The sequence below is a fragment of the Zalophus californianus genome, chromosome 13 (genome assembly GCF_009762305.2).
Source record: "Zalophus californianus isolate mZalCal1 chromosome 13, mZalCal1.pri.v2, whole genome shotgun sequence".
NCBI classification, from domain to species: Eukaryota; Metazoa; Chordata; class Mammalia; order Carnivora; family Otariidae; genus Zalophus; species Zalophus californianus.
This window is the reverse complement of record NC_045607.1, coordinates 614,254-632,655: the sequence shown is the minus strand read 5'-3', so window position 1 is coordinate 632,655 and position 18,402 is coordinate 614,254. Positions and strand designations below refer to the sequence as shown.

Below are 18,402 nucleotides of genomic sequence, written 5' to 3'. Positions count from 1 at the left end.
GGCGCCGGGCGCCGCGCCTCTCCCAGGAACCTCTGCGCGGCGGCGGCGTTTCCGGGGGACCGCTTGGCGGGCGGACCCGGCCTTGCCGGACGGAAGTGGGCGGCTGCGGTCCAGGCGGAGCCGCGCTGCGGGCGGGACCTGGCCGAGCTGGAGGGTGCCGGCGAGCGGAGCTCGGGCGGCCTCCGAGGCCCGAGCGAGCGGACTCCGGGGGGGCCTGCGGCGGCCGCCGCGGCGCCGGCGGAGCGCGGCGGGGATGGGGCGCCGAGCCGGGCGGGGGCCGCGGCCTCGGCCATGTTCGCGGGGCTGCAGGACCTGGGCGTGGCCAACGGCGAGGACCTGAAGGAGACGCTGACCAACTGCACGGAGCCGCTCAAGGCCATCGAGCAGTTTCAGGTGGGGCCCGGCGCGGAGCGGGCACATGTGTTGCTGCGGGCAGCTGCGTCTGTTCCCGGCGAAGGAACCGGGGCCCCCGCAGACGGACTCCGGCTGGGCTATGGCCCGGCTGCCGGGAGCACCCTTGCACCTGCCTCGCCGTGCTCCGGGCACCCGGGGTGCTGGCCAGGCGTGGCTGCGACTGAGCCGTCTGTGCTCGCCCCCCGCCCCAGGAAGCACACGGGCCCTCTGTTTCCGCAGACGGAGAATGGCGTGCTGCTGCCCTCCCTGCAGTCCGCCCTGCCCTTCTTGGACCTGCACGGGACGCCGCGGCTGGAGTTCCACCAGTCGGTGTTCGACGAGCTCCGGGACAAGCTGCTGGAGCGCGTGTCGGCCATCGCCTCAGAGGGGAAGGCCGAGGAGAGGTAGGTGGGCCGCCGACCCCGTGGCCACACTCCCGCCGGTGGAGACCCGTCCCCTGGTGTGGCAGCTGTTTGGGACCAGTAGACAGCTGCTTCCCACTGGGGCCTGTGGTGCTGCCTCAGAAAGGGAGTCTTTCCAGGTACAAGAAACTGGAAGACCTCCTGGAGAAGAGCTTTTCTCTGGTGAAGATGCCGTCCCTGCAGCCCGTGGTAATGTGCGTCATGAAACACTTGCCCAAGGTAAAAACCACAGGCCAACGAGCTCGGCTCGCTCTGCCCAGCGCCCTCACTTGGGGAGGTGGAGCTTGCCCTGGCTCAGGGTGGCAGCTCTGCACTTGGGGAGGCTCCCTGAGCTGTCTGTCTGCCCAGACGAGGGGCACGAGCCAGGCAGAGACTGAAGCTTGGCGTGTAGACTGGGTTGTGGGACCCATGGCGGCTTGGCAAGAGCTGTTTGTATTCAGCTTGGCTGCCTGCATCTGCTGGGCTCGGTGTGCGGGCACAGGTGCCCCTGCCGGTGGGGCTGGGCCTGAGCCTGAGGTGGTCTCTGCTGGGGGCGCTGAGGCCTCCTGAGCTGTCTGGAGGGGGTGGTCTGTGTGGGCGTGTAGGTTCCGGAGAAGAAGCTGAAGCTGGTGATGGCCGACAAGGAGCTATACCGGGCCTGCGCGGTGGAGGTGAAGCGGCAGATCTGGCAGGACAACCAGGCACTGTTCGGGGATGAAGTTTCCCCGCTGCTGAAGCAGTACATCCTGGAGAAGGAGAGTGCACTTTTCAGCACCGAGCTCTCCGTGCTCCACAACTTCTTCAGTCCTTCCCCAAAGACGAGGCGCCAGGGCGAGGTGAGGCAGGGGTGCCCTGACCACCCCCTTTCCAACCCCCGTGCGGGTTTCAGTTGTTCTGCTGCTGGGACGGTGGGCTTGTATGTGTGGCTGGCCAGGGGGCTTTGTGATGCTGTGCCTAGTGTGGGTCTCTGCTCTTAAGTACTTGGCACTTGGTGACTTGGCAAGCCTTTGCAGTGAAGTTCATCGTTTCTTCTTTCGGCTCAGGGAAGTTGTTTTTTGTTTTTAAGATATTATTTGTAAGTACTCTAACTCACAACCCTCAAATCAAGAGTCACATGTTCTACCCACTGAGCCAGTCGGGCGCCCCTCTTTTGTTTCTTCCTTTTTTATTTTTAAGTTTTTTTTGTTTTTTTTTTTTTAATTAGAGCACAGGGAGAGAGAGCATGAGCAGTGGGGAGGGGCAGAGGGAGAGGGAGAAGCAGGCTCCCCACTGAGCAGGGGGGCCTGACGTGGGGCTTGATCCCAGGACCCCGAGATCCTGACCTGAGCCAAAGGCAGCTGCTTCACCCACTGAGCCCCCAGGTGCCCTGCCTCTCTCCTGTTCTATGTCTGATTCATTCATTGCTTTGGCAAACGTTTCTTGAGTCCTGACTTTCTGCCATAGGTGCCTGTACTCTTCACTGATCCCAGAGGTCAGGGTGTTTGCCTGGGGCACTCACAGTTTGTAGGGAGGCAGATGCTACAGAGTAAGTGTCACACGGTCACCCAGAGCTCAAGGGGTGGCCAAGGGCTGCAGAGACATGAGGCCGCAGAGTAAGGCACAGCAGGGCTGGGAAGTGAGCACGGGCTCTGAAGGGGAGCAAGCTGACTGGGATGAGAAGGCTTACAGGGCTGGAGCCGAAAACAAGCGGGTGAGTAGATTGGGGGGTGAGCTCAGGAGGGCTTGAGACCCCCATGGAGACTTTGGCATTTCCCAGTAAGTTGGGGGTCACTGAAGTGTCCTGACCTGCTCCGGCATGACAGCTGAACGGTGGAGGGAGGTGATGGTGGCGAGCCACCAGGTCAGTTGAGTGCCGCTGGGTGTTTTGTTGGTCCTTTGCTTTCTCGCCGAGGGGTGTGCGCTGGCGTGAAGTGGGATCTGAACTAATGCTTTCTCCCACGGTCTGGCCGGTGGTTGCGGTACTACTTCCTGCCTGTGGTCTTTTGCTTCTTCACATTTTCCTCCAAGCCAGTGTCCCCCTTGGCGGCCTGGGTCCTTTGGGCCTTCACCCACTGCAAGGGGAGAGGGTATCGCCCATGGTATGTAGGGTGTGGCTCAGCCACTGGGGCCACGGCTCTGGGCCCAGCTGGCCTGAGCCTGAGCCTCACCACTTCTTGTTTGCTGGAAGGCCAGGTCTGGGCTGTGGTCAGGGCAGGCATGTGGCAGTTCTTGTCCACACCGGAGGTGCCCGCTGGGTGGTGCTCCAGGTCTGCTCTGTGTGTTGGGGTCCCTGACTCCTGCTGAAGAGGCCTTGCCCGGGCCCCCCAAGGTTGCCTGTCCTGCGCTCACTGCTTCGGCTGTCCCTGCTTTCGCTCTGCAGTCACTGTGCCCGGCCTGGTGGCTGTTGGGGTGCTGTGTTGTCCGTTACCTCAGGTTGTGCTGTGTGTTCTAAACAGCGTTAGAGCTAGAGGCCCAGCTCCTGTTCACGGCCAGCGAGCAGTGAGCAGCGCTCCCTCCTGTTGGCTGCGGTGGCGCGGCAGGAGCCTTCTGTGTGGGGTGTGGGTTGCAGAAGTGGGTGGTCCCTGCCGAGGAATAGGGACAGGTGCTGGACGTGGGACGGGGCTGCCACATGGCCTCGAGTTTTGGGACAATGCGGGGAGCCAGAGTCCCAGGCCTGAGTCTCCCTGTACCAGCGGACTGGGCAGGCGGGCGGCAGACCTCCCACGCGGCTCGGGGGATCTGGGGTCACAGGTCGATGGCCTTTCAGAGAAGCTGTGGGATCTGATGTGGACTTCATCTCCTTAAACACCAGAAATGCCACCTCCTGACACAGAGCTGGCGTCTTGTGAGAGAGGAAACTCTCGGGTGTCAGGATAGGGCGGTGCCGCCCCAGGGCCGTTGGTGACACTGTGGCGCGGGTCCTCCCCACCAGGTGGTGCAGAAGCTGACGCAGATGGTGGGGAAGAATGTGAAGCTGTATGACATGGTGCTGCAGTTCCTACGGACCCTCTTCCTCCGGACCCGCAACGTGCACTACTGTACACTGCGGGCCGAGCTGCTCATGTCTCTGCACGAGCTGGACGTCGGCGACATCTGCTCTGTGGACCCCTGCCACAAGGTGGTGGCCTTGCCGGCCCCTCCCCCATCTCCTCCCCGTCCACGCCCACCCCCCAGGGTGCCAGCCAGGCTCGGGCAGGGGGCCATCCGCCCTGCACCCCCCCTTGTTTGCCTGCTCCGGGCCTTCCTCTGCTACGGCTGGGACAGGCCCCGTGGCCGCTCCTGGACGCTTGCTCTAGCTTCTTTTGGGGTTTCCTAGGCCATTGGCCCTCCCCTGCTCCAGAGCCCCTGGGGGCCGCTTGTGTACTGTGCTCCAGGGGTGGGGTTTTCTGTGCAGCCTGAGACAGTGTCACCTCCCGGGGGGCTGTGTCGTGTCAGGATGTGAGACTGTAGCACCCACCCCCACAAAGGGGGGCCGACAGGGAGGCCCCTTGAGAACAGAGCACAAATACTGTCTCCTCCATGCACCGTCTGGCCCCCTGGGGATGTGGGACCTCAGGCCTGTCTGCCTTTGCACCATATTGGGCCTGGACCATGTGAGGCAGTGAGTCCTGCTGCCTACATGGGGCCTGGGCCCTGGCCGCTCCTGAGCAGTGAGCACGAGTGCTGTCTGGAGGCCATGGTCTCTGATCGCGTCCTGACCGCCCTTCCTCCCCGCAGTTTACCTGGTGCCTGGACGCCTGCATTCGCGAGCGGTTTGTGGACAGCAAGAGGGCCCGGGAGCTGCAGGGGTTTCTGGACGGAGTGAAGAAGGGGCAGGAGCAAGTCCTGGGGTAAGGGTCAGCCTTGTACAGGTGCTCCCCGGCCCCCAAAGTCCTGTCCACAGGTGTTCGGATGAGCAGGTTGTTTCTGCGGTTTGTTCCAGTGTGTTTTAGAAGTGCCTGGTGCTCGTGCGCACGGCTGAGAGGCCTGGCTACTGCGGCTGAGGCGCTCAGAGTTTCGGGGGAGCCCGGGCCTGGGCTGGGGCTCTGGTGCCTGCAGTCGTTGGGGCCTGCCTGCAACAGAGGGGTGGGTGGTCAGCACCATCCTCGGGGCCCTCTGTGCTGGTGGGATCTGGCTCCCAGCACCACCTTCTCTCTGTGACGGTCTCTGTGGGATCCTGGATGTGCTTACAGAATCAGGGTCAGGTTTTCAGAACCAAAATGGGAGCTTAATTAAAAAAAAAACTCTTTTGACTCTTTGGCATTTTGATTAAGTTAAAGGTAAGTTATGAACGGTGAAGTTGTTTTGGGAAGAAATCCAGAGTTGGTGGGCAGTCTTGCTCTGTGTGGAGGGGCCATTCTCCCCAGGACAGTGGCCATGCCACGTTAGCTCAGTGTGCTTGTCCTCACAGGGATCTGTCCATGATCCTGTGTGACCCCTTTGCCATCAACACGCTGTCACTGAGCACCGTCAGACACCTGCAGGAGCTGGTCGGCCAGGAGACGCTGCCCAGGGTGAGTGCGCTGAGCCGGCTGCATGCTGCCTCCTGGGTAGATGTCTGGGTGTGGACCGTTGGCGGCCAGGTCTGCTGGCCCCAGTGAGAGCCCGTACTCCTCCTGATGGGTGGTGGGCGTGTGGGGAGCCTGTGAGCGAAGCTGATGGTTCTGGCTGCACCACGAGGACTCTGCAGCAACGAGTAATTTCACTGGGGGAGGGAGGCCCAGGTGTGCATGTGCTGAGGCCTTCACTTTCCCACAGGACAGCCCTGATCTCCTCCTGCTGCTCAGGCTGCTGGCCCTGGGCCAGGGGGCATGGGACATGATTGACAGCCAGGTCTTCAAGGAGCCCAAGATGGTAACGGCACTGTGGTGGGATTGTTTCCGTGGCTTTCTCGAGAGGCTCTGTGGGCCCGAGGAAGATCAGCAAGGTGGGGTCTTGGGAGGTGGGAAGGAGGGCCAGGCCTTTAGATTGATATCCAGAAAAGATGGATGTGAGGTGGGTGGGCGAAGGGTGGGGCACATGCAGGACAAAGGCGGGGCTGTGCGGGACCAGTTCTGGGTTCTCTCCTGGCCTAGGAGGTGGAGCTCATCACCAGATTCCTGCCCATGCTCATGTCCTTCGTGGTGGACGACCATACCTTCAACGTGGATCAGAAGCTCCCAGCCGAGGAGAAAGCCCCAGTCACGTACCCAAACACGCTTCCAGAGAGTTTCACCAAGTACGGGCTCAAGGGGTGTGGGTGGGGGTTCCTCGCCCCCTGTGGCCCCCCTCGGAAGGCTGTGTAGAGCGTGCGGCTCAGGGGCGACCCGTCCTCGCTGGTGCAGGTTCCTGCAGGAGCAGCGCATGGCCTGCGAGGTGGGGCTCTACTACGTGCTGCATATCACCAAGCAGAGGAACAAGAACGCTCTCCTCCGCCTGCTGCCAGGGCTCGGTGAGTGTGCAGGCCCGTGCCCTGCCCCACCTCTGTGGGGTCAGCTGGGTTCACTTCTCAGTCTCGGTCTTCTGGAAGTTGTTCTGGTACAAGAGCGAGTGGGGCCCGGCTTGGTAGACTCAGACACCCTTTACCGTGGTCACCATGTGTGGAAGGACGCTTTCCACTGTGGTGCAAGAGCTGTCTTACTTCTACCCTACCTGGCGAGGGAGTGGAGCCCCTCAGTCCTGCGACCATGCAGAGAACCCACCCTCAACAGTGTCCGGCTATGTGGGGTGGGGGCCAGGTTGCTTCCTGGTAGGAAGAAGAGGGGGGGGGCCTGAGTGGACCCCTTCAGGAATAAGCTGCAGGCCGAGCCAGGGAGAAAGGTTAGTGTTCAGGAGCACCTGGCCTTCCCTCTGCCGGCCCCGGGCTCATCTGGGGAGTTGAGGCTGCTTCATAGAGATGTCGCACGTCCCTTGCTAAGCATGTTTCTGGGTCATTGACAGGTCTGAGGATGGTGCGTGTGTTACGTTTTCTGTGTTCTGTTTGCGAAGGAAGCTGTTTGTGGGTTTTAATTTATATCCAGCTTTCATCTAAGTGAACAACATGAACTTACTTTCTTACTGCCCCAGAGGCCGGAAGGATGAAGTGAGTCTCCTGGGGCTACAGTCGAGGTGTGGGCAGGTCTGGCTCCTTCTGGAGGCTCCAGGGAGACTCTGTCTCCTTGTCTCCAGCTCCTCGGGTCCGCCCACACCCTGGCTCCCGGCTGCATCTTGCAGTTCACCCTCCCAGGTGCTCTCACCCCGTGTCTCTCTGACTCCGGCCCCCGGCCTCCCACCTCCCTCTTACAGCATAGGAACCTGGGATGGTGTTGGGCCCATCCTGGGGCTTCTTACCACGTGAGGTAGGACGCTCACCAGCCCCTAGATCAGAACGTGGACACATCTCGGGGCCATCCTCCCCCTGGCCACAGAGGCTGGAGCATTTCAGTATGTTTCTGAAAACTTCCAAGAGTGCGGTTGCAAATAATTTGCATTTGTCTCATCATTTCTGTTCGTTTCAGTACTTCTCTTTGTTTCTTTCTCTTGTTTAACAGTGTCGGCTAGACACGGATGTTCTGCCTGCATCAGGAGCACCCGCGTCTCCCGGCCACGTGCTCCTGCCCCGTGGGCAGGGATGCAGGCCTTTCCTTGTGTTTAGGAAGAGTATAGTTGTTCCTTCTTTTTTTTTTTAAGATTTTTTTTTTAACTTATTCACTTGAGACACAGAGATACAGAGAGAGAGCATGAGCAGGGCAAGAGGCAGAGGGAGAGGGAGAATCAGGCTCCTCACTGAGCAGGGAGCCTGATGTGGGGCTTGATCCCAGGACCCTGACATCATGACCTGGGCAGAAGGCAGACGCTTAACCAACTGAGCCACCCAGGCGCCCCAAGTATAGTTGTTCCTTTATGTCATTAGTGGGAGCTAGTAAGAATGGATGCCAGTTTAAAAAATTCCTTTCTGTTTTTGTTTTTTTTTTTAAAGACTTTATTTAGTTGTCAGAGGGGGAGGCAGGGGGAGTGGCAGGCAGAGGGAGAATCAGGCTGCCCGTCGAGCAGGGAGCCCGATGTGGGACTCAATCCCAGGACCCTAGGACCACAATCTGATCCGAAGGCAGACACTCAGCCGACTGAGCCACCCAAGCGTCCCTATGTTTTAGCTTTTTATTGTGAGGATTTCTGATGAAATCACAAGTAAAGAGCACAGCATGGTGAAGCCCGGTGCCTATCAGCTGCCTACATGGGGGCCCGCGGTGATGGTCTAGACATAAATCCAGACTGGCAGCATTGCAACTGTGAGGGACCTAGCAGGTGTCTCTACAAGACACGGGTGCTGTCAGAAACCGCGGTGCAGCCGTGGCCACACATGGGGCCAGGTGCTGCTGGTGGCCATGATTCCCCAATTGCCATGTGACATTCTTCTATGAGTAGTTTGCTCAAATCAGGATTCAAACAAGTGTCTCACTTCCCAACTCTCGTGTTTCCTTGTTGCCTCCCGGGTTTCGCACGGTCTGTAGGGTCTGTGGGATTTGTTGGGAATTTGTGGGCAGTGTCCCCTGTTGTCGTGACTGTGGACCTGCCTGCGTGTCCTGTCCACTCAGGTGCGTGGCAGGAGCGCGCCTCGGCTGCGTCTGACGCGCCCGGGTCAGCTTGCACTCGGTGCCGCTGGTGTCGGCCGGGTCCGTTGTCGTAGAGCACCCTGGCGGCACCTCGAGCAGCTGGTACACAGCATTGTGTCCGCGTGCATGTCCCCCTGTGGCCTCCTGCCCTCCAGCTGGGGCTCTGACCCCGTTGGCTATGCACGTAGGCGTTTCTGTCACTGCTTATCAGTGAGGTTCCTTGGTAGTCACCTTAGCTGTTTCTTTTAAGTTTTGGAGTCCATGGCTTCAAAGCGTGAAGTCATTTTCTTCTCTTGTGTTTGTTCCAGAACCGTGCCGATAGCAGGTCTGGTCGAACTCACGGGCTGGTGCCGTGGCACTTGCCTGGGTTTTTCTTTGCTTTCTGATCTGTTCAGAGTTTTTTTCTCTCCTCGAGTCCACTTAATCCAGAGTCCCTTGGCCATGGGTCACAGCCACTGGTGATGGGCTCTCGTGCCCAGCCCAGCCCTCGCACTGTAGCCTTGCTTCACTGTCTGGGTCTGGGCCCCTGGCCGCCCCCCTGCCCTGTCCACCTCGCCTGTGCAGGCCCCTGATTCTGGCTTGCAGGAAAACCGGGCCCCCTGTCCTCAGGTGACCTTGCTGCTTTGCGGCCTCCCCACCATCCACCGGTCCAGGGGCGGGGATGGCAGGGTGAGCGGGACCGACCGCTGCTGTGTTTGCAGTGGAGACCTTTGGCGACCTGGCATTTGGTGACATCTTCCTGCACCTGCTCATGGGGAACCTGGCGCTGCTAGCTGACGAGTTCGCCCTGGAGGACTTCTGCAGGAGCCTCTTTGATGGCTTCCTCCTCACAGCCTCACCCAGGTGCCTGCCTTCCGCCTGTGCGCTGCCAGGGCTGGGGGGCGGGGGGCAGGGGGTGTGGCACAGCTAGGCAGGGGGGCAGGTGTGGGGGTGTGTGGCCCAGCTGGGCGGGGGGGGGGCGGGGGTGTGTGACACAGCTGGGCAGCGGGGGGCGGGGCGTGTGGCCCAGCTGGGCGGGGGCAGCTCTGGGTCACTGCAGTGCTGCTGTGGCCTCTTCCAGGAAGGAGAGTGTGCAGCGACACGTGTTGCGGCTCCTCATCCACCTGCACCACCGGGTGGCCCCGTCCAAGCTGGAAGCCCTGCGTAAGGCACTGGAGCCCACCGGCCAGGTGGGTGCCCCAGCCTTCGGCCTGTGCCAGCCTGACCCTCTCCTTGTGTGCATGTCCCCTGCGTGGACGTGTCCCGAGTGACCATGGGGTCTGCTCCGAGTAGCCCTGGGGCCCGCCCCAAAGCCAAACACTTTCCCCCGCAGAGTGGAGAGGCGGTGAAGGAACTTTACTCTCAGCTCGGAGAGAAATTGGAGCAGCTAGAGCACCGAAAGCCCAGCCCGGCCCAGGCTGCAGAGACTCCGGCCCTGGAGCTGCCCCTCCCCACTGTGTCCGCTCCGGCTGGGCTCTGAGGCTTCACCGGGGCTGCTCAGGACTGGGCAGGGCCCCTGGTGGGTCTGGGACCTTGGCTGGCCAGAAGGAGCTCCCCTGGACTTGGAGTGTCAGGGACCCCACCTCTCCTGAAGGCAGACTGGCTGCTCATGGGGATGGGCTGGATGGAGCTGAGCACCCCCCACCCTTGGATGTCCTGCACGTGGGGCACCCTTCCGCTGTGCCTCAGCCCCACCCTGACCTGGATCCTGGGACCTGTGTTCTTGCTCCTCATAGGCCCCTGTCTGCTGCTTTGGAGGACAGCTCTGGGTCTGATGTGCCCAGCTGGCCCCTGGAACTCACTCCCAGGCTGTGGAAAGCTTCTGGCTCATTCCTGCCTCCTGTTGTGGGTTTCCACTTCTGTAGGGGAGGCAGATTGGCAGCAGTTGGGATTAGGAAAAAGCCACCTTTTTCCATGGGGAGAGGGCAGGAGGACCCAGGCCTGAGGGAAGCGGTGGGCCCAGCCCTGTTGGCACCGATTGGCAGAATCATGTGGCTTGTTGGGTCCGATCACCTGCAGATTGAACCTGGCTTCTTCTGAGGAGCTCCTGAGTGTTTCACAGTGGATGGTCTGGCCAACCCATGGCCTCACAGGCAACGAATTGTTTCTCCCCTGGCCAGCAGCACCCCGTGTAGCAGGCGTGGCTGAGGAATGGCTGCCTCAGTTTACCCTTGGAGCAGTGTGCTCAGCTGCACCGTCTTGGTCAAGTGAGAGCTGTTGCACACAGTGAGACTTTCGCTTATGTAAATAAAAGGTGTTTGGGTAAATCCAGTGGATGAGCTATTCCTGGGCATGCCTGAGGGTTGGATGTAGTGCAGGTGGACAGGTACTTTTTTTTTTTTAAGGTTTTATTTATTTATTTGACAGGGAGGGAGAGAGAGCACAAGCAGGGGGAGTGGGAGAGGGAGAAGCAGGTTTCCCACCCAGCAGGGAGCCCGATGCAGGGCTCCATCCCAGGATTCTGGGATCGTGACCTGAGCTGAAGGCAGATGCTTAACACCTAAGCCACCCAGGTACCCCGGGCAGGTACCTTCTTAAGGGCATTTCTGCCTTTATGGGCCATGGTCTGGATGCTTGGCCCTGTCCCTGGGAGGAGGGACATTCTTAGGGAGGAGACCTCTGTGGGTGCAGGTGCTGGGGGGTGGTCCCCCTCCAATTTCCCTAAGAAGCAGCCAGGCAGGACCTCACCCCCGCCCCCCCATGCTGGGATCGTGGGACACCCGGGAAGCCTGAGAGTACCACCTGCCCATGGGGTGGGTAAGGTGCCCAAGGCCCCAAGCACCTGCCCCTGTGCAGAGGGGGCAGTGGGTCCTGGGGAGCCAGGGCCCACAGCTGGAGAGGAGGATGCTGAGGAGCAGTGCAGTGCTGTCTCAGTGCGGTGACCCTGCCCGAGGGCACTGAACTGATGGACAAACAGGAACTCCCCAGCCCATGACCAACATTTCCCGGATGCAGGTCGCTGCTGGTCACAGGTGCAGGAAAGCTACAGAGGCAGTGTGCTGGGCAGGGGGGCCTGTGTGGGCAAAGGGAGGCTAAGAGGGTGACGTCGAGGGACCCCGAGCAGGGCAGCCAAGGGACTCTGGACTGCCGGTGCCAGAGGGACACAGGGCCGGACTAGCTTTGGGCACGCTGTGGGTTGATGAACTCACTCTTGGGGAGAACTGCAGACAAGCCTGGGCCAAGACGTGCTTCCATTGGTCAGAACGGGCAGAGGAGAGGGTCATCCAGGAGGGCCCGTCTGTGCGGAGATGGGAACGGGGCTGGCGGCAGGGACACAGGAACCCCCACCTGCCACATCTTGGCCTAAGTTCTTCCCAAGTTTGCTCCCTGACCAGGACGCTGAGCTGTACATGGGGGTCTTCCCCCAGCTCTAGAAATTTCTGTCCCAGTGTGCTAAACTGTCCTTGGGGTGGGAGGGCTCTAAGCCGGGGCAGGGGGTGGGTGGGTGGGGATGGGGGAAGAGGGAAGGGCAGAAGGAGGGCATGGAGCCCCAGACTCTGGAAGAGGAGGGGGAGGAGAAGGAAAGGAGCTCTACTCTGGGAGCCCCCCGCTTGGGGCCAGGGGAGGGGAAGAAAGGAGGGATTGGGGAGACCCCGCTAGGCACATGGTCCCCTCTGCTCTTGCCCTACTCCCCTCCGTGTGGGGAGCCGGGCGCAGCTGATGTCCCTGGGGAGGTAGGGGTTCTGTGGAGGACGGGCTGAGATGCAAGGGGCTGTGGGGATGCGCCCCGCCCCCGAGCCTTACCGGGTGGCAAGGACACGCCAAGAGGGTTGTAGGGCCGAGGAGGATAGGTGACCCGAGGGCCGGGCCAGCCAGACCTTCCCCTCTGGCGCCTCCGTCCAGCCTAAGTCCCGCCCACTTGCCACACCCCTGACTCACTTCCTTTGCCTAGAAGCGGAAACCTCCCCAGAGCTTCCTCCCCTCCTAACTGCACCCCAGGGACCCGCAGGTGTTGCTTCCCTCCAGGCCTGAGCTGGCCCAGCCAGGCCCCTGACCCCACTGGGACCCTCCCCAGAAAGCTGGTGTTTTCTGTGTCCTGAGTTGCAGCCCCCGCATCTGGCCTGGGCAGGGGGCTGCCCTTGGTGGGCTGGGGGGCCGGCAGGAGCTTAAGCTGACACAGCTGCAGGTATGGGGCGGGGCGGGGACCAGGGCCATCTGTCCTGCTTTTCTTCAGCTCTGTCTCCTCGGTGGCTCTTTTCCTCCTCTGGCCCTTTTTGTCCATCTTTCCACCCCACCCCTCTGGTCCCTGGGGGCTCCCTGCTGGCCACTCCATCAGTGTGTTCACTGGAGGGATGTGGGGGGTTCCCAGTTTGGGGGTGGAGGGCGAGACCAGATCCCCCCCTCAAGTGTCCTTAAGTGTGTGTGGGAGGTCTCTGGAATCTAGGGGTGCTCGGGGCTCTGCTTCTCTTGGTTCCTGCTTGGGATTCATTCAGAGGGCCCCTGGCGCCTGGCAGTCGGAGCTGTGGGCGGGGGAGGGGGGCGGGCAGCAGGGTCGGGCCTTGACCCTTCTTCACCCTTAATCGGCGCCTAGTTGGCACCGACTTCTCCTCCAGGAAGCCGGGTGGCTTCCCGATAAGCTGCGCCCTCCCCCCTCCGCCACTTCCTCAAGGCCCGCAGCTGTTTATGGGAGGACCCGAGAGATTTGCATTGGGGCCCGCGGGGAGCCGCTTCCTGGTCAGCGGGGCGAGACTCAGGCTCCGCAAGGCCGGCACCAGGAACCGCCCCCCGCCCCCCCGCCCGCCGCGCTCCCTGGGGACCTCTCAGAGGGGTGAGATCATTCGGGGAAAGGGTCCCAGTTGGCCGGGCGGAAGTCTGGAGACCCTCCCCATCTCCCTGTTGCAGGGAGGTCGACCTGCATGCCGAGCGCCGCCTCTGCGCCATGGACGGCGACCAGCCCAGTCTGGAGCCCGCCGCCGCGGGCCCCAGCATCCCCGGCCCGAGCGTGATCGCGCCGCTGCGCGCCGTGGTCCGCCTGCGTCGCCGCGTGTGCCTCCTGCGCAAGCGGCGCCTCCTGCCGCCAGGCACCGGGCCGGCCTCCGGGGCTGGAGCGCCCAGACCCGGCTGCAGCTCCGGGGCGCCGCACGCTGACCTGGACCAGCCGCAGTTCTTCACCTTCGACGGCCCGGCGGAGCTGCAGTCCAGGACGCCGCGCAAGAGGCGCCGGCGCAGCCGTGTGGTGCTCTACCCCGAGACCTCGCGCAAGTGCCGGCCTCACGCGGAGCGCCGGAGCCGCGCGCAGCGCTGCCTGTTGCTGCTTGTGGCCATTGTGGGCTTCCAGGTGCTCAACGCCATCGAGAACCTGGACGATAACGCGCAGCGCTACGACCTCGACGGGCTGGAGAAGGCGCTGCAGCGCGCCGTGTTCGGTCAGCCGGGTGCTGTGGGGCGCATCGTGGCGCTGCTGCGGGACTACCTGGCCACGCACGTGCACAGCCGCCCGCTCCTCCTGGCGCTGCACGGGCCCAGCGGCGTGGGCAAGAGCCACGTGGGCCGCCTGCTGGCACGCCACTTCCGCGCTGTCCTCGAGGACGGCGCGCTGGTGCTGCAGTACCACGCGCGGCACCACTGCCCCGAGCCGCGTGCTGCGCAGGACTGCCGTGAGGAGCTGGCCGGGCTCGTGAACGACGTGGTGGCGCGGGCCGAGGTGGAGGAGAAGACCCCGCTCGTGGTGCTGGATGAGGCGGAGCTCCTGCCGCTGGCGCTGCTGGACGAGCTGCATAGCTTCCTGCAGCCGCAGCGTGCCCACCACTTCCGCAACGCCATTTATGTGCTCCTCAGCAGTGCAGGCGGCTCGGAAATTACGCGCTTCGTGCTGCAGAACGCATCCCGCGTGCTGCCCCAGCGCTCCAACGGCGCCCACGGTGCCCACGGTGACCGGGATGGGGCGGCAGCGGTGCAGGCCGAGGAGGAGCTGCGCGCGGGCCTGCGGGCGCTCCTGGTCCGCGAGCACCCGCTGTGGCAGGCGGCGGCCATCGTGCCCTTCCTGCTGCTGGACAAGCGGGATGTGGTCAACTGCTTCCGGGACGAGATGGCCGGGGAGGGCTTCTTCCCAGAGCCGGCCCGCGCTGAGCTCCTGGCGGCGCAGCTCAGTTACTACCGCGTCGCTGGCCGTGAGTTCGCCGTCACTGGCTGCAAGCAGGTGGTGGCCAGGGTGAATCTCTTGTAGCACAGGCGCAGCTGGACATGATGGCCGCTAGTAGGTACCGTGGGACTTTTGGGGTTGTTGGTGGCAGTAGGAGGGAGGGGACCCTGTGGATTTGCCTGAGGCCTTTAATAAATCTGTCTCCAGCCCCCACTGCCCTCCCCGACCCGTGGTTCACCCTGGAACCTAAGGAGGCTGGTGGGGGTGGGTCAGTTCTGTGGCCCCCCCTTCCAAGAACAATTCCCCCATTCCAGCCCCCAGTCTGCCACCTCCCAATCCTCAGTTCAGCCTGCATTCCTGAGCACCTGCTGTGTGCACCTCATTGCAGGCGTCCCAGGAGGCAGGCAGTCCAGTCTCCACGGTACAGAGGAGGGATGGCCTCAGAGAAAGTGCGTGGCTCCCAGAGTCACATAGTTGGTCCCCTGCACTGGATATGACCTCAGCTCTGTGGGGCGCCTGCAGCAGCCATCAGTGACACTCACACACACTCCCGTCCAGTCCAGCCCTTGCTCCCCTGCCCACCCCCTGGGCCCCGCAATCCTGGATGCTCCTCCGGCCAGGAGAATCGTGCGGACTCCCTGGATTTCTCCTGGACTCCGGCGCCCAGTAGCTCCCTGGAAGGCGGGATGGGTGGGAATCTCCACAGAATGAGCTGATCCAGTGGAATCCCCCGAATGCTCTGGAAGGTGGGGAGAGCTCTCTCAGGGTGACAGGGGCGCTGACTTCTCAGACCCCCCTGCCCTGGTCACCAGCTTGCTTCAGGACGCCGAACCAGGGTAGGCCTCAAGGTAGAGAGATCCCTTAGACTCAACTGCAGAGGTTTTCAGGTTTTCGGTCCCACATTGCTTTTCAGGCGCTGTGGGCGCCTTTTGCGCGTGTCTCCCTGAGGGCGGTGGTCGCGTCCACGTGGACCCCACTTCTCGCAGCCGCGCTTCCCTCGAGACCTGGGGTGGCCTCCTTGCTGCGGCTCGGCGGCGCCGCGTGGTCGCGGGGACACGTGCACAGACGCCGACGACGCTGACCACCGCTACTGCCAACGGGGGACTCGGGGAGCAGAGGCGAAGCTCTGGTTGAGCCGGCGCGGGGCTGTGCGCGCCCACCACCCGCGGCACAGCTCAGCACGCCCCCGGCGCCCCGCAGACCCCGGCACCAGCGCAGGCCGGCTCGCTGGGGCTCCCTCGTGGGGGGGCACCCCCGCGCCATCCCCTCTCGTCCTGGCGGTCGGCGGCGGCCCTGGGCCGAGGTCTGCCGGAAAGAGAGGGAAGCAGCACGGGGGGAAGCACGGGGACCGGGGCCCAGGTGGGAAGGGCGGAAGAACTCCCCGAGAACCCGCCGGGGCGGGGGGTGGGCACAGGAGGAGGAGAGGTGCACGCGACCTTGGGAAGCTTTGCTCCCCCAGGGGGTTGGGAGGCATGGCCAGCTCTGTCCACTGACCGCACTTGCAGCTGGGGACAGGAGCCCCAGTCTCTGAGGCCGAGTAGGTGCCAGAGGGGCCCGTGTCCAGTTCGGAGACCCCCGGCGTGGCCCCTGCGTCTGGGTGTGGGCGACAGCCGCGGCGTACTGACGTCTTACACTTCTCTTGGGACTTTGTCTTTTGCCTTTTCATGCGTTTTTATATCTTGCTTTATTTTTATTTTTTGGTAGTGGTCCCCCTCAGGGTCCCATCTGCCTCCTTGATAGGTTGGCAGTTATACCGCCAACCGAGGACTTACACCCTCACTTGGGCAGCGACCCGACTTGTGGTCCTCGGAGGGCCAGCCCACCCTCTCCACGCTCAGGGCCGTCTCACCGCCTACTTAAACTCCGTCCTTTTATCCGACTCCACATATCAGACATTATAGTTCATTTTTATTGATTTTTAAATTTTATTTTATTGATATATTCATCAACTAGTTCTCTCTTTTCCCGAGGCTCTGTAATTTCCATTCTGCTAGAAACTGGGTTCCAAGGTTCTCTCTGTGCAGGTGGGACAGTTTCCCGGCTGTGGGTCAGTTTGTTTTCCCTGGGTCAAGACAGCCTTCTTGAAAAGTTACTTGGCTCTTCTGGGGCTTTTTTCCTTAGAACTTGGTTTTGTCAAAATCTTTTCTTCTTCTTTTTTTTTTTTTTTTTTTTTTTAAGCAGGCTCCATACCCAACGTGGAGCCCAATACAGGGCTTGAACTCATGACCTTGAGATCAGGACCTGAACCAAGATCAAGAGCTTAACTGTCTAAGCCACCCAGGCACCCCTGGTTTTGTCAAAGTCTTTGGAAAACCTTTTAGGATCTGAACTGGAACCGCACTGATCCACAGGACAGTGTGGGGAGTGTGACTCGGTCACCCTGTGATGCGGTTGACGAGACCTGATTCACGAGTTTGAATACACCTGTATAATGTTCTGCTGACAGGTCTTGCTCACTTTTGTGAGATTTATTCCTAAAAACCAAATAATGTTTGGTTGGTGTTGTAAAAGGTTAATGTTGTCTAATATAACATACATCTAGAAAAGTGGATAAAGCAAAATATATAGTCAAACTTTTATCACAAAGCAAGCACCCATCCAGGTCAGGAAACGGCATGGCCAGGCTCCTAGAAACTCTCCACGCCCCTCCTCCCCGGCCCCTCCTCCCCTCCCCAGGCGATGACCAGCCAACTTTCCACCAAAGTACAGCCTTGTGGCCTTCATACTTCAGCCACCTAACTTCACAACTCTAACCAGTCTGGTTTAGTTTGTTTTTCATGTTGTAGCTTTCCTGTTTGCTTAATTCAAAACAAAACAAAACAACAGAACACCTTGATTGAAGTATCATTTATATACCACAAAATCGACTTAAAAGAGTGGATGATTTAAAGATTTTTAGTAAATTTGCAGCCTTCTGCAGATATTGCCACAATTCAGGCTTAGGATCTTTCCATGACCCCAGAAAGATCCATCCTGCTTATTTTCAGTGAATACCTGTTTTCCCCCCTCCCTCAGACAACCACTCATTCTGTCTCCCGAGGTTTGCCTTTTCTAAAAGTTTCTTGTATACATGGACTCTTTTTAGCTTTATGTGTCTGACTTCCTTCCCTTAGCATACGGCTTTTGGGGTTTGCCCAAGCCATAGGGCATCGTTTCTAGGAGTTTCTAGGAGCCTGGCCATGCCCTGTTTGCTGATGTGGATGAGTGCTTTCCTTTCTGCTGCTGATGAGTGTTCCATTCCGTGGACCAGACTCGTTCCATGGCAGATGCATCCCATGTACATTTGGGTTGTTCGCATTTGTTGGCTGTTACAAATAAATTGTGCAAGGAACATTTGCTCCAAATTGTGTGCGCATACATTTTCCTTTACCTGGAATAAATACCAAAGAGTAGAAATGCTGATTCACATGAAGAACATTTTGTGTGATTTTTTTTTTAAATTTATTTATTTGAGAGAGAGAGAATGAGAGATAGAGAGCACGAGAGGGAAGAGGGTCAGAGGGAGAAGCAGACTCCCTGCTGAGCAGGGAGCCCGATGATGTGGGACTCGATCCCGGGACTCCAGGATCATGACCTGAGCCGAGGGCAGTCGCTTAGCCAACTGAGCCACCCAGGCGCCCTTGTGTGATTTTTTTAAAGAAACTGCCAACCTGCTCCAACGTGACTGTACCATTTTACACTCCATCGGCAGGCAGTGTGTGGGATGAGTCTTCGCCACATGCTCGCCAACACTTGTTACTGACAGTCTCTTATATGACACCTGTCCCAGGGGCTGGTTTCGGTTTGCGTTTTTCTAATAACTAATGGTCTTGAGCATGCTCCACGTGCTGCGTAGACCTTCACTTTATTTGGGTGGTTTCGCTGACTGTTGACTTGGGAGAGGTCTTTGTGTATCCCGGCCGTAGGTGTTTGATCGGATGTGTGTGGCAAATGTTTTCTTCCAGTCTATAGGTTTTTCTTAATTTTCATAATTAAAAAATGCGTTTTGAAGTGCAAAAGGGTTTAATTTTTATGAAGT

At 60.3% G+C, this 18,402-nt stretch overlaps 2 protein-coding genes across 2 annotated transcripts; both read left to right on the top strand.

Moving 5' to 3' along the window:
• Positions 1-89: 89 nt before the first annotated feature.
• On the top strand, positions 90-10,565 carry NELFB (negative elongation factor complex member B). Its single transcript, XM_027615954.2, has 13 exons — positions 90-393; positions 634-797; positions 935-1,034; positions 1,400-1,630; positions 3,706-3,891; positions 4,491-4,603; positions 5,164-5,266; positions 5,511-5,606; positions 5,828-5,970; positions 6,077-6,183; positions 9,025-9,166; positions 9,384-9,492; positions 9,636-10,565. The coding sequence occupies exons 1-13, from the start codon at positions 292-294 to the stop codon at positions 9,780-9,782; spliced, it is 1,743 nt and encodes a 580-aa protein (XP_027471755.1). The 5' UTR covers positions 90-291; the 3' UTR covers positions 9,783-10,565.
• Positions 10,566-12,207: 1,642 nt separating this feature from the next.
• On the top strand, positions 12,208-17,887 carry TOR4A (torsin family 4 member A). Its single transcript, XM_027615973.2, has 2 exons — positions 12,208-12,428; positions 13,145-17,887. The coding sequence occupies exon 2, from the start codon at positions 13,182-13,184 to the stop codon at positions 14,466-14,468; it is 1,287 nt and encodes a 428-aa protein (XP_027471774.1). The 5' UTR covers positions 12,208-12,428; positions 13,145-13,181; the 3' UTR covers positions 14,469-17,887.
• Positions 17,888-18,402: the final 515 nt, after the last annotated feature.